We start from the raw sequence: 14,144 nt of genomic DNA, 5'->3' as shown, positions 1-14,144 counted from the left end.
ATTAAACAGTCTGTCATAACCTTTGCATATGCATAGACAGTATTTTCAATGATTTTTTTCACAAACATTTTTTTTTAAATTCAGTCCAAAGGGTAGAAATTAAGGCATATTTGACACTTCCTAAGAAGCTTTATAAAAGACCCACTTCTTGAGTCGTCCAGTCTGGTGTTTAATAGTCTTAGAATAACATGCATCGGGAAACAGTCCTTCACTGGCTTGGATGCCTTTTCTATCTTTTCTTTCCATTTTATTTGGATCCTGCAGAAATTAAATAAAAACCACTGCGTCTCTGAAACTTCTACCCCATATATCTCTAGTGATTGGAAATACATGCACATTGTAGTAAATATTAGTGTTTTGACACTTTCTGAATGCATCAATTGCATGAATAATTTGCATATGAAAACAGCCAGTTTATGGAACACTCATATAAACGACCATTGCTATGCATGGCAGTGCACAGAGAAATTAAATAACTGCTCCTTGCTCTGAGGTGTTTGTTATACCAGGCTTCATTATTTGAAATGAGCAGTTTTGCTATTTTCTACAGTAGACGCAGGATGGGTGACTTGGTACAGATAAAGAGTACTGGGGGAAGAAGTAGGGAGGAAAACTTATGCACCATAAAGTTAGGGGGCCTGCATGTGCCACAGGGTGGACCTCCTGTTGACTCCTCCCTTGTATACCCTATGTTGTTAGACTTAAGTAGCCATGGGAGTGAGGGGCATTGTTGGAAAGATCTGCAGAGTGGTGGCTTGTGTGCGTCTCATGCTCTGTTTCAGATTCATACCACTGGAGGCAGTGATGTAAGAATGAAAAGTTTTCCTTCATTGTCATTACTAAGGGATCAATGTAGCATTGCACAAATATAGGGGGCTTGCTATTCTGTCTCTTAAGTGTTGTGTGTGTGTGTGTGTGTGTGTGTGTGTGTGTGTGTAGAAAGAATAAAACCTACATAAAATAAGCGATAGAACATTATCAGTCAAAAGGTTTTTTCAATTATATTTTGAGTATACTGCAGAAGAGAGACAAATGCACACAATTTAATGACTTCAGAGATTTTGTATATAAAAAAGAAAGCAGATGAAACACTTAAAATAGTAGGATGTTGAGAGTTTGAAAAGTAACAGAGTTACAACACAAGCAATTTAAATACTTTGTTCTCTCCAAAAATCTGTTAAGAAAATCTGGCCTCTCTGGTTTGCATACATATATCTAAAACTGAGTTTAGGAAATACCAATGAAATCCCTTTATTCTGAACCTATTAACATTGTAAATCTGAAATCTTCTGGGTGGATTTTTCCCCATTTTTCTGTTTGTGAAGAAAGAAAATGAATGGATGCTGTGTATGAAGATGTTCACTAGAAAATGCAATTTGGAAATTTTGTCTTAGGCTACCATATAAAAGGTTTTCCAAGTAATAACCCTATTGCCTTTCTAAGCTGCCTTTTACTTTGCATGTACTGTGGTAATGCTTTCTTTATCATTTGTTCTAATATGTGTTTGTGTGTGTGCACCTGCACTCAGGAGGTACTACAATTCTGTTGGATGGAGTTTTGGTAAACCTGGTGTTCTTAATTAAGTTGGGAGAGGTACAGGACACATTGATGTAGCAACTATAATGTGCTTGCTGGCAGTGGACTGAAGGATCTCTAGTTGCTTGAAACTTGCTGTGCAGTGATTTTTTTTTTTTAAAATTTTTTTTAACTAGCTTCATTTTGTTCAGCAGCTAACTGTGGTGTCAGTGGCCTCTCAGCCTCCAAATTCTCCTCAGAAGACTGTGGGTGTCCCCGTGAATGTAGCCTTAGGACAGCAGATCCTGACAGTGCAGCAGCCAACATCCTCTTCCCCTGGCAAGGCCATAGTCAACCACACAACTGCTCAGGTATATAGTGACTTTCCTTATGCTCTGTGGTTTTCTCTTCAATCATGTCCCAGCTTCTCTTTCCATTGACAGGGTAGCCAGAAGCCACTTGTTAGCAAGTTGTCACTGTGTGCGTGTTAATGAGTTCTGCCAAGCAACATAAGTATCACCTTGTGAAGAGGGCAATCTAAAGATGAATGCTATTAAATTTGATTGTACTAAGGAGGCCGACCAAAAAACAGTGTACCAAAACTAGGAAGTTGAATCATCCATTAGCTGGAATAACGGAAGATAAAGCAATTAAATGTGTGAAAGAGCTTCTAATCTTGTTTTGCCAGTAACTGTAGAACGTTTGGGCTTTTGCGGAGTGGTTGACCTAACAAAATTCGCTTGTATAGGTTACTTTCTGTCCTTTAAATATAGTACGTAATAGCATTATTTAGCTTCTCTAGAGATAGTGACTGAAATACTTACGAAAACTACATTCAAATGGCAGTTCTGAGGTGCTGCAGAACGTTCATTATTCTGTTGCAGTTGCATGATATCTCTGTCAGCTGCTTGGGTTGGAGGATTGGTTCAGAATTCAGGGCTTAGACGTGTTGTGTGTGTACAGGTATGTGCAGGTCCTCTTTTCCGCAGATCAGACTGATTTGTAGAGCCGTACCATTACTTGGCATGTAACTTTCTTCTGTCAAATGGTAGTGGTGTTCAGGCATACAGATGTTTTGAAGAGGTTCATCCAGTGAAGGTTAATCAGGGTTTTCAGGCTGCTGAATACAATATAGTAACAGCAACAGCCTTAATTATGGGGGATTATGATTATTATTATTCTTCCCATCCAATCTCTCACATCTTGTGGTAAATGAAGGAGGAGTGTTGTATTAAAATATAGAGCAAGACCACATAATCTTTCTGGGAAATAGACTTTTCATTCAAAACAGCTAGTTGATTTGTTGCTTGTTTGATGTCGGCTCTGTTAATTTTCTCCTGTTTTTTTTGTTTGTTTGGGCTATTAAGCTGTCCCTGTTCCAGATCCCAACTGCAGCCACTTCATATGCGGAACAGTCTTTGAACATAATGATATTTTTGTCCCCAGAGTGACTGTACAATTGAGCCTAATAGTAAGGGTCAAGTCACCAGCCTTTGGCTTTGCGTTGCAAGAGCCAGTAGCCTCAGTACCTAGCCCTTCTGCCACATACCACTCTCATCACTGAAAGTATTTGTTACTTTCATCATGACTGTACTATTTGAGCATTATCAGATAGGTGGTATTATCTGTTATGTATAGTTTTGTTTCAATAAGGACTAGTAGAAAAGATCTCAGAGTATGGTTGAATAACTTGGAATTTCAAAATCAGATGACAATCAATATGTCTAAATAGTAAGGACTGACAAATGAACAAAAGTGTGGATAGAGAGTTGAGGTGTCACTTTGTCAAAGCAGCAGCATTTATCTCAGTGTGGTTTGTTACATACCATATGTTGTATTGTCTCTAAGAGCCTTGATCTTGAAGACCCTGTTAAATTAATGTAGGAGATTTTGGATTTTTAAAAGCAGTGTTGGAGTCTGACTTTTGCTGAATTCACTCTTAACATTCTTTGCTTTATCCAGCATCACATGTACCCCCCATTTGTAAGATAAGTTAATTTTTCACTCACAAGAGGAGTCCATGCTAAAAATGGGAAAAGCCATCCCTGATTCTTTCTGGTACGCAAGAGAAGTGTTTTTCCAGACTGCTATGCCTGTATCAGATGAGACTCTTGCAGTTTATACATGATGATGATGATGATAGATTTTCATATAGCAGCTATTTGTTTGATAGCCCAGAAAGCTTGAGCATAATACATGCTCACATACGTAAAAGAGGCTTTATATGCACATATGTAAAAGAGGGAATTGTGGAGTCTGGATCAGCTTGTTCATCCTGAAGTTTGGGAATTAGCTCTGGGACCTCTTGTGATAGAATACAACAAGACATTGTTCATATGACTCTGTTAGTTGGTCCCTTCCGTTAGTTGTTGTTCTTGCTGGGTTTTGGGGTCTCCCTCCCTGTTTTTAAATGTACTGTATTTACTGAGATTTTTTTATGCCTTGCTTATGGGGGAAGAAAGCTCCTCATCTTATATTCCCATACAAAGAAACCTCATTGAATACATTGTCTATCATTAAGCTGCTGCCAAAAGCAACCTGTGCTTAGTAATGAATTTGACTAAATGCTGGAAACACTGATGGCCATAAAACATATGGCTCATATTGGGCAAACGTGCTGATGGGGAAACCCTTCTTAATTGCTATTTATTTATTTTCAAAATTTTGTTAAAAATGCACTTATCACCTTACATGGATGTTCAATATGCAAAACTTTGTGTGTGTACATGTGTTGATTTGTGTCTCAGGCCAAATCAGTTCTGAGTTCTACTGACTGAGCTGAGCTCACATTCAAGCCTGTGGCACTACCGCCAGCAAGTATCCTACCCCCCAGACTCTTCAGCCTGGGGTTTCAGATGCTCCCAAATCCATAGCAGGCATCCTGTGTGCAAGTCCCAAGCCTAGAGGCCTTGGGGTTCAGATGCCCCCTAGTCTTCCTCTAGCTGAAAAGTCTTGAACATCCTTGTTTCTTTTTCTTCCATTTCATGTTCCAGGTCAAATTAGCTAAATCAGTTTTATAACCTATAGATTGAGAGAATTCAATCATTCAGATCCATGTAGTGTTACCACCCTTGTTTTACCAAATGCAGTCCATCTGAATAAGATGCATGGTAGTGTTCGCTGAGCATAGTTCCCCATAGCATTAATTCTTTAACATTATGGTGAGCCACTACATTGTCTGTTTCAACTTTCTTTTCAGTTGCACAGTTGAGCTGCACCTTACTTTCTTTCCCATTTTCACTGATTTCTGTTTCTTCACTAGCTTTAAATGTCTGGCAAACATCACCAATTGGGGCCCCAAACAGTTCACCCCAGAATCATTGTCACCCTTTCTAATTGCAAATGAATAGTGTGACCCCACCCTCCACAAAGTGAAGCCAGACCACATTGTTCTGCGCTTCATCTGCATATAAATATTTGGAGGATCCCAGGAATCATGACAAGAACACCCAGTTCCAGTCATGAGTGGGGGGGCTAACTAACACATGGATCCTTTGTGGGGGTATTTAGAGTATACACACATACTGGGCAGTGCTGACCTGGGGTCACTACGGCTTGAAATGTGTCGAGTCTGCTGACCCTCTCCAGCCCAGTGAACTATATACTAAATAATGAGCCTTTTTTGCTTTGGACTAATATCATGCATAGTTTGTACCATCTGTAAATGGGTACAAAATTTCTGCTTTTAGAAGTGTGTTTTATGGATTACTTATGCTAAAACTTGCAGCAGTTTCAAATTTGCAGAAGGTCAAACATATCAATTCTGGATGAACTAAGACTATAGATACTATGTACAAATTACTACAGGTATGTTTATTAAAAAATCTTCATCTTGGGTTGTATTAACAGTTTTTTGTCTCTTAAAAACCAAGGGAAGTGATTCTTTCACTCTATTTTGCACTGGTAAGGCCTCACCTGATGTACTATGTCCAGTTTTGGGTCCCACACTTCAAGGAAGACTGGGACAGAATCCAGTGGAGGGCAACAAAAATAATTGGAGGTCTGGGGAACATGACTTCAGAGAAGACTGAAAGAAAGCCGCTACATATAACTTATTTAGTCTAGAGAAGAGAAGTCTGAGGGGTGATTTGATGACAGCTTTCAAATACCTGAAGAGTTATTTTAGAAAGGATGGAGATTAGCCTTTTCTGTGTAGCCATAGGGGACAGGACTAAGAGCAATGGACTCTAGTGACTGCAGCAGAAGAAATTTTGTTTGGAAATTAGGAGGAATTTTCTGACTATGAGTGGGGTCAAGCTTTGGAACAAGCTGCCTAGAAAAACTGGAATTTCCATCATTGGAAGTTTTCAAGAGCAGGTTGGACAGACACTTGTCTAAAATGATTTAGTCAGGGACAATCCTGCCTTGAGCCAGGGATGGACTAAGTGATCTCATGAGGTCTCTTCCTTCACATTTTCCTATAATCCTTGGTGGCACATTCTTGCACAAAATTTAACTAATAGCAGGAAATAAATTTCTGTGACTATCATTTTTTGACATGCTTGGTGGGCCAGATAAGATTTCTGTGCAGGTCAGATTTGGCTTGCAGGCCATAGGTTGCCAACTCCTGTCTGAGTAACTGACCAGCTGATTTTGTTTTGTTATGGAAACAGAATAGCTTGACTTGTATATAATGATCTGATCATTAATAAATATGGCTGTAGATGGTAGTCGAATTCTAGGCTCAATTGGAGTTTGTGATGATTTTTTTTGTGAATAATCTGTGCTTTCATAGTGGCTACAGAATTTCATCCCTACTCGTATAAATCCCTTTTTATAATGATTATAGGATCTCCACTCTTCATTTTGTAGCAGTTAATATGATTGCCACAGTGGTGGAAATACCAATGCACCCAGCCATGTAGCTTTTGAACTCCTCCAGGATTTTAACTGTCCAAAACCAGAAGATGAATGTGTAAAATGTACGCTCCAGGATAGTATGTCAATAAGAGCTTAGAGAGTGAATCATGTCCTAATATGTGGATATGCTTTTTGGAGGGAACACAAGGGGTTGTGCCACATAAAATGTATTGAGGTTTGACAGTTTTTAGTCCTAGGATTAAAGTGGGAAAGAATGACTTGCTGATTGCCCTTGACCCTGATCCTGACATGATCAAGGGTTTGTCTGTGATGCTCACTGTGGAGTCAGATCCTGCCTATCCACTTGGTTTTTGTTGCGACTGAACCATACTGGTTTCTGATAATTGCCTTTGGAGAGCGTCATTCGTTCTTGAGAGTGCATGCCTCTGCATCTTGCCCCCGAGCAATCAAAAAGGGTGCTGATAGCAGTAGGAAAAGAATTTGAGGCAGCCAAGTCTGCAGCTCTTTACTGTCGTCATCATCATCGCACTGAATGGCTTGATGTATAATGTCTGATTTGTGCAGTGCTGACAGTTACCGTATTTATTCTATTCCAAGATGAGGTTCATTTCCCCACCATCCATTTAACGTTGGGAGGGAAAAACTTTATCCTGGAATCAAGCATGAGGCAGCTGGGAGGCAGGCAGCTGCTGCAGCTTTGGCTCTAATTCTTGATCAGATGGTCCTGTTTTCTGTCCTCCTACTGCTTCTGCACCCCCTGACTCCCCCAATAGCCTCAAGCCCCTTCCCCATCTCCTCTTTCCCCATTCCTCCCTTCCCCTCTGATCTTCCCTGATCCCTCCTCCCATTTACCCTTGCTCCAGTACTGGCAGGTTTTGTTCCACTCCAGGCAGGAGCTTGAAGCATGGCTCCAACCTGCCCCCGTATCAGCAGTGCTGGCTCCACACCACTGCTGTGGAGTTGGCTGGGGTTGTGCTCTATACTCCATGTTCCAGGCTGGAGCAGGGACAGAGGCTGCTAGTGCAGAAGCAAGGGTAAGCAGAAAGGGGCAGCAGGGGGTAGAGGCTGTGGGGTGAGAGGGAGGTATAGGATTGAGGCTGCAGGAAGGGGCACAGAAGCGGCGTGGGAGAGAAAATGGGGCTGCAGGGCATAGGCTATGGGGAGGGGGATAAGTGGGGTGTGGCAGGCATAAGGGAGCAAAGCTGCTTGCTTTGTACCACCTGTCCCCTCACTGCCCCCTACCACCTGCCTTCTTTCTATTTCCCCCCACTGCCTGCTCCCCTCCCACTGCTTTCCCAACTGCAGTGGTGGTAGAGACAAATTTAAGACTATCCTCCAATAATTAGAAACTTTACATGGAAAATTTATAACAAAATTATAATTCGGGGCTGTCTTAGCTTTGGGTAAATACATTACTATTTTTCAGGCTTTTCTGGGCCCTACAACACTAAGTATATGTTATCAAGGTCAGAATCTGCAGAGGCAGTTACTCAGAGCTCTAGCTATAAGTAAATTACTTTTTAACACTGCTTTTAGAAAAAAGCCAAGACTCTACATAGTTGAAGAATTTGATTCTCATGAGCTAAATTAGAAAATATTATAGCCTTATTTTTTATAAGGGCATATAGAAGGTTTTACCCAAGTCACAGCTGTAATAATCTTCTTCTTCTATAATCTTACATGTTTGTATTTTGCAATAATGTTACTATTTTACAGGTTTGGCTTCTAGGAAAGAGAGTTGTAGGCTTGTGAGAGAGGGGTGTGCAGTGACAGGTCAGATTGGGGCACTTGTCTTAGGCATATAGTTGTATTCACAAATACAGTACCAATAACAGCTTTATCTTGACTATCTTCTCTTACCATTACATTTATATTTTACGAACTTGAACTGTGATTTAAGGGCTTAAATATAATCTAGATTAAATTTTTTACAAATCTAGTACCCTTATAAAAACCTTTTTACACAAGCAACAAGACAACCAAAACTAAATATTAAAATTTGTGTGACCTGGTCCAAAGCTCTTTGAAGTGACATGAGGTTTCCATTGACCTCAGCTGGCCCTGGCTCTTTAAACAACTCTATTTAAATTTTGTAACTCCTCCAGTTGTCTGTGACATGGATCAGTCATGAAAGAAGCAAAGAAACTCTTTGTCCCCATTGTTCTGTCTGTGATAACAGCACTTCAACATCTGTAACCATAGTTACAGCAGATGTATCTGACCATGGACATTGTAGTATGTAAAAGTTTTTTAAAATATCGTCAATGAAAATATTTAAAAGAAATAAAGATAAGTAGGTTTATTCTTTTAGTAGAAAAGAAGTAGATCTACACTCATGTTAAAAAACTAGCTGCTGAAAATTAAATACGTAGAGGAAGAAGAGATAAGCTGGAGGGGAGGGAGGGATTTATGGTACAAATGAAGTTTTGCAGTGGGGTTGATTTAAAAAAAAAAAAATAAAGTAGGGCAGCTTTTTATAAATGTGACTGACTGGAAAGACACTAAGTTGTTTGCTTGATTTGTAAAAGCTGAGACGTGAGGAGAGAAGAAAAATAAAGTTTGGGGCATGAGAAATGAGAAGGATGGTAAGGCTGTGATCAGTCATGGGACAAAGACTGTAATAGTAGTAGTAAATGTGTCTGGAAAATAAACACTTGATCTCTATTTGTCTGTAGATTGGGAAGACCTAGAAATTAAAATCTTATATGTTCTAAATACACTGTTGTCTTCTGAGGTATCACATATGCATTATGTACCGAATCCTTTCTCTCTTCTCTCCTTTACAGATGGTCTTTGCTGTGGCTTTGGCCAGTGATTTTCTTGAATTAATTTTTGCCATATTCTCAGTCATTCTTGTTACTTACCCTTGTCAGCCAACCCACGCTGTCTTCCTCCCCACGCGAGTGTTACAACCTCCATTCCATTTCAATTTCAAGGCTACATATTGACACATGGGTGGTTTCTTGTGGGCTGTGGAACAGGGCATCTCAAGAGATGCAGAGTTGAGTGGTAGGATGACGGTGCAACAGCTGGGGACACCCATTCTCACATTGCAGAGGTGCACTAGTACATCAGTCCGATATCAGATCAGCACAGATATAAAGAAAATTGATTGTACCAGAAACTAGCCTGATGTGGCCGATTAATTAGCTGATAAATGCCCGTGCCTGTGTGCAGCCACAGCGTAGCACCTAGGCGGTAAGGAGCACAGCCTGGCAGTTTGGAGAGCAGCGTGCAGCTAGTAAGTCTGGTGTGGTGGAAGGGGTGGGGTGTGGGAAGGGATGTCAGGGGACAGATCAAGGCCCCTGCAGTAAAGAAGGGCTGGGGCAGGGCTTGGGGAAAGCACTGCCCAGCTGGGGTGGGCAGGCTCGTCCAGGGGGTGCAGGGAGTGGGGAGTGGCTCCTGCTGTTGCGTGCCACTTGTCCAGGAGCTGCTGATCCAGCTGCTCCCACTGCTGCTTGTCTGGAGAGTCATGGGGGGGGGGGAGGGGGAGGAGAGGATAGTCCCGGATCCGCACAGGGCAGAGCAGGCTTAAGCTGTGCAGGGCTCTTCCCAGCTCACCCTGCCCTACCCCACACAGATCCAGGGCCCCACCCCATGCCAAGCAGTAGGAGCAGCAGCAGGAACTGCTGGACCAGCAGGCAAGCACCAGACCAAGGTTCCCGGAACAGCAGCGCACAGTGGCAGGAGCTGCTCCCAGCCCCCTCCTCCATGCCCTGCAGACTAGCTGTGGCTCCTTCTGCATTTGCCCCAGCCCCTGCCCCAGCCCCGCTTCTCCCTCCACTGTGGGGGCCCTGATCTGCCCCCCCACGCTCCTTCCCTCCCCTTCCCCACACCAGACTTTACCAGCTGCCGGGCTGGTATCGGAAATTGGATTAGTATCAGCCGATATACCTCCTTAAAAGTCAGGTATCAGCCCCAAAAATCTCTATTGGTGCACCCCTACCGGAGATTTCTAAAAATGAGGTGCAGAATTGATTTCTCCCCTATACCCCATGATTTTGAATGTAAATAAAACCAAAGATCTTGCATTTCCTACAATGAGCTTTGTTTTTTACAGGGATGCTCAATTGAGGGTCAGGTACTTTGCTAATTAGTTTATTTGGGAGTCTGGCATAATGGACTCTGAGGATAGACCCAAGTTCCCTTTTGCTGTACTGCTGACTCCATTCATGGCCTTAGCACTTAACCTTTTTGTGCTATATTGTCTTAATCTGCAAACCAGGGATGCTGATGCTGACCTTTTCTTCATGGGTATTGTGAGAATTTAATGAATCGCTCGGTAAATCAAGGGTTAGAAAGAATGAAACTACCATTATAGAAGTAACTTTATAAATGACTCGGTGCTATCTATGTTGTATAATAGGCTGTGAAATCAACAGTGCAGACCATCACTGTAGGAGGAGTGGGTACTTCTCAATTTAAGACCATCATTCCCTTGGCAACAGCACCCAATGTTCAGCAGATTCAGGTACCTGGAAGCAAATTCCATTATGTCAGGCTTGTCACTGCCACAACAGCCAACAGTTCAACTCAGTCAGCCAGTCAAAATCCCAGTACCAACACACAGTCTCTTCAGCAAGGTCAGTGGTGTCATTAATATGGCATTTTATTTATTTGGTTTTATGTTTACAAGGTTCCTTACAGTGCAAATCTGGCCTGGTGGGGTGATCCAATTTGACACCTCTGTTCTAGTCTTTGGCAATTGCCAGTTGAGCAAATTTAATTCCATACCCCCGGGGTTTGGGATGTTACATATCCATTGCCCTTCTTCAGGGATGTGTTTGGAAATGCTCTGCCATCTCATTGCTCAGTCAAGAGAGAACATTTATTCCCAGGAGAGAATATCAGTCACTTTACCAGCTGCTTGGTTTGTGATGAGTCATTTACTCTTTTTCTCTGTCAAAATGAAACTGTGTATATCTGACTGGGTTGTTGAGGGTTATTGAGTTAAAGTTTGTTCAGCACTTTGAGATCCTTTGATAGAACTACAGTGATATCTGCCATTATTACTGTGCATTGTAGTGGTGATGGAATGAACAGAAATGAATGAAAATGTGACTGTTCCCCAATAATAGCAAGGAGAGCTGTACACATCAGCTAAAAACAATATTTTTTTATATTTATGCAATGTACTCTGGTAGTAACCCTGCATATTTAGTAAATACATTATGTTGACATAAATTGAAAGCACAAAGGAATAAGTTGGAAATCAGAGTTAAAGAGAGGCTATTTAGGAAGTTTTGTTTAAAGTAGAAATAAAAGATCAAAATTGGGTTTTGCTGAAAACAGCTTTAGCCAAACTTTTGTCGGCTTGAGCACTTGAGTAACTGTCAGTAGTACTTTTCATGGGTGTCAGTGTTTTAAGAGGTGGGGCCAAAGTAAGAGAGATCTAAGAAGCATCTACCCATAGCTTATTGTAGTTGTGTTTCTTGAAAATGACAAATTTGGACTGTTTTCAAAGAAGTCTAAAGAAGGAAACTGATTTGCATTAACTTCATTAAAAATGGGATTGATTTATGTACAGCTAAAATGTAACAGCATATAAAATGGAATAAAATAAACAATGAAGAACCCAAATACAATCCTGAAAAACAAACCCAAGCAATAAATCTATCACATTACACAAAAATAGTAATTTTTCATTCTAGGTATGTGGAAATGCTACAGGATTAAATGGAAGAGACATGTTGTTAAGTGTGCAGATGGCATGTTATACATGACTTGCTGATTTTGTTTTGTGTTTGTTTTGTTTATTTGTTTTAAACAGCTAAGCCAGTGGTGGTAAATGCAACCCCAGTGCGGATGTCTGTCCCAATAGTACCAGCACAGACTGTCAAACAGGTGAGTGCAATGTGATCTCTCTGTTTTTGGATCATTTCAGCTAGTGAGCAGATGAAAAAAATCTAGCTGTGGAAATAAAGAATGATTTTACACTCTTCTGCACAGACTCATGTCTTCAAAACAAATTAAAAAACCCCCACCACACATACAAGGTAAAGAACCATATGTTGAAGATGTCATAAGGATTTTGTATCTTTCCAGGTGGTGCCCAAACCAATCAACCCATCTTCACAGATTGTTACCACTAGTCAGCCCCAACAAAGACTTATTATGCCAGCCACTCCACTGCCACAAATACAACCAAACCTCACTAACCTCCCTCCGGGTACTGTTTTGGCACCAGCACCTGGCACAGGAAATGTAGGCTATGCTGTTCTTCCAGCCCAGTATGTTACTCAGGTATGTTGTTGGCATGTGACTATTACAAAAGGAGTTGGAGATAGCAGGTTTTTACAAATGACACTACCGCCTTGTCCCCACTTGTGGTTTAGGCATTTGAATTGATGCAATTACTTATTGCAAAGCTCGATCAAATATTAGGATAAAAAGAAATAGAAATTCAGTTCACAGTTTAAAATTTTTAAAGTCCAGCAATGTATTCAGGGATTATTTTTTGTCTGGGGCCTGCATGTTGTTGATAGGCGCCTTATTTTACAGTTTCTACCCTGATGGCCTACATTTTACAGTTGGAGAAGGAATACAAATGAAATAGTAGTGTGCAAATGCCAAGAGGAAAATGACATGGAGACAAGGCCAGCTTTCATTCAAATAAGCAGTGGGAAAAAGACAGTAGTCCAGGTTTTCAAAAGGACTCTACATCCAGAGGTGGAGCCTAACTTTGAATCCCTCCTTGTTTTGGCATCAGAATAAAGTGGTCACATTTTTAGGAGTGCACAAGACACTGACTGCTGCCATTGTGTTCACAGGGAACTATTGTCTGCTGAGCTCTTCAGAAAATTTTACTGTTTCATTCAAATACTTGCATAGAAGTTGTTAAGTTGTGAAATCTCAGCAAAGTGTGGCCTGAGAATGGGACACACATGCACACGTATGAAACAGAAAGCAGTCAAGTGGAAACTCTTGTGAATGAATGCACTTTTAGCACTTCTTTCCTGTGAAAAAAATTACAAAGGTCATGGCAGTAGACATTACTTCTCCATATTTTTGCACCTAGCTAATCTCAGCATGGAACTGATGAGCACTGGCATGCAGGGAAATACCACATAACACAACCAATACAAATTGTTTGCATTTTCTTAGTCTCATTAAAGTTGATTCTAACTGACCTTGGACCATGATATAAGAGGTTAGGACTATTTTTAGGCTCCAGACTCTCACTTGCGTTTCACCTGTGTACATATTCCTGTAGAAAACTTGCATATCAACTGCAGGCAAAGCATTTTAGCATCCTTCATAGTGAAGGTATTATGTAAAAATCAGTAGTTTATAAATATTTAACCTAGAACTTTGAACCTAAAGTTCCAACCTCATTTTTTGCAGTGTAGTCCTAAGACTACTTCTAGTCTTGTGAGTTGTGAATAATTCAAACCAGTCTCAAAATTGGGACTAGAAGAATATATAGTTTACAAAGCTGCATAAGGGAGGCTAATAAAAAGTGTATTGCAAAGCCCAATGCATGAAACTGTAAACATTCATACAGAATATTGTAAATAATGTACTTTTGGTTTTGTTAGCTACAGCAGTCGTCATATGTGTCTATAGCAAGTAACACTGGTTTTACTGGGACATCTAGTATCCAGACTCAAGCAAGGCTGCCATTCAATGGGTGAGTGTATAGAAGAGACTTGAACTGGCTTAAAACAAACAAACAAAAACTTGCTGCAGTCTTGTTCAAAATGTTGGTATGGGTTTGGTACATTTACGGGAGACAGACTAATCCTTGTTTCCAGAGTTACTGATGGGGGAAGTAGGGGGACAGCAAGGCAGGTGGGTAGCCTACTGTT

The 14,144-nt window shown here is 40.8% G+C and overlaps 1 protein-coding gene across 9 annotated transcripts in view; it reads left to right on the top strand.

Annotated features, from left to right (window-relative positions):
- Positions 1-14,144, top strand: part of LIN54 (lin-54 DREAM MuvB core complex component) — a 74,491-nt gene that overhangs the window by 47,678 nt on the left and 12,669 nt on the right. For 8 of the 9 annotated variants that reach the window (XR_016440852.1, XM_090036959.1, XM_090036956.1 and 5 more), the window contains 5 exons: positions 1,728-1,886; positions 10,703-10,919; positions 12,107-12,180; positions 12,382-12,579; positions 13,875-13,966. Coding sequence is in view for 8 of the 9 variants with exons in the window: in XM_090036959.1 (XP_089893085.1) it covers positions 1,728-1,886; positions 10,703-10,919; positions 12,107-12,180; positions 12,382-12,579; positions 13,875-13,966 (740 nt within the window). In the remaining variant the exon portion in view is untranslated. The remainder of the gene's footprint in view (positions 1-1,727; positions 1,887-10,702; positions 10,920-12,106; positions 12,181-12,381; positions 12,580-13,874; positions 13,967-14,144) is intronic. The other variant, XM_090036961.1, reaches the window with a different exon arrangement.

This window comes from Crocodylus siamensis, chromosome 2 (genome assembly GCF_052110815.1).
Source record: "Crocodylus siamensis isolate JL-2025a chromosome 2, ASM5211081v1, whole genome shotgun sequence".
Lineage (NCBI taxonomy): Eukaryota > Metazoa > Chordata > Crocodylia > Crocodylidae > Crocodylus > Crocodylus siamensis.
Note: the sequence above shows the minus strand (reverse complement) of the source record. Positions and strands in the feature narration are given on the sequence as shown.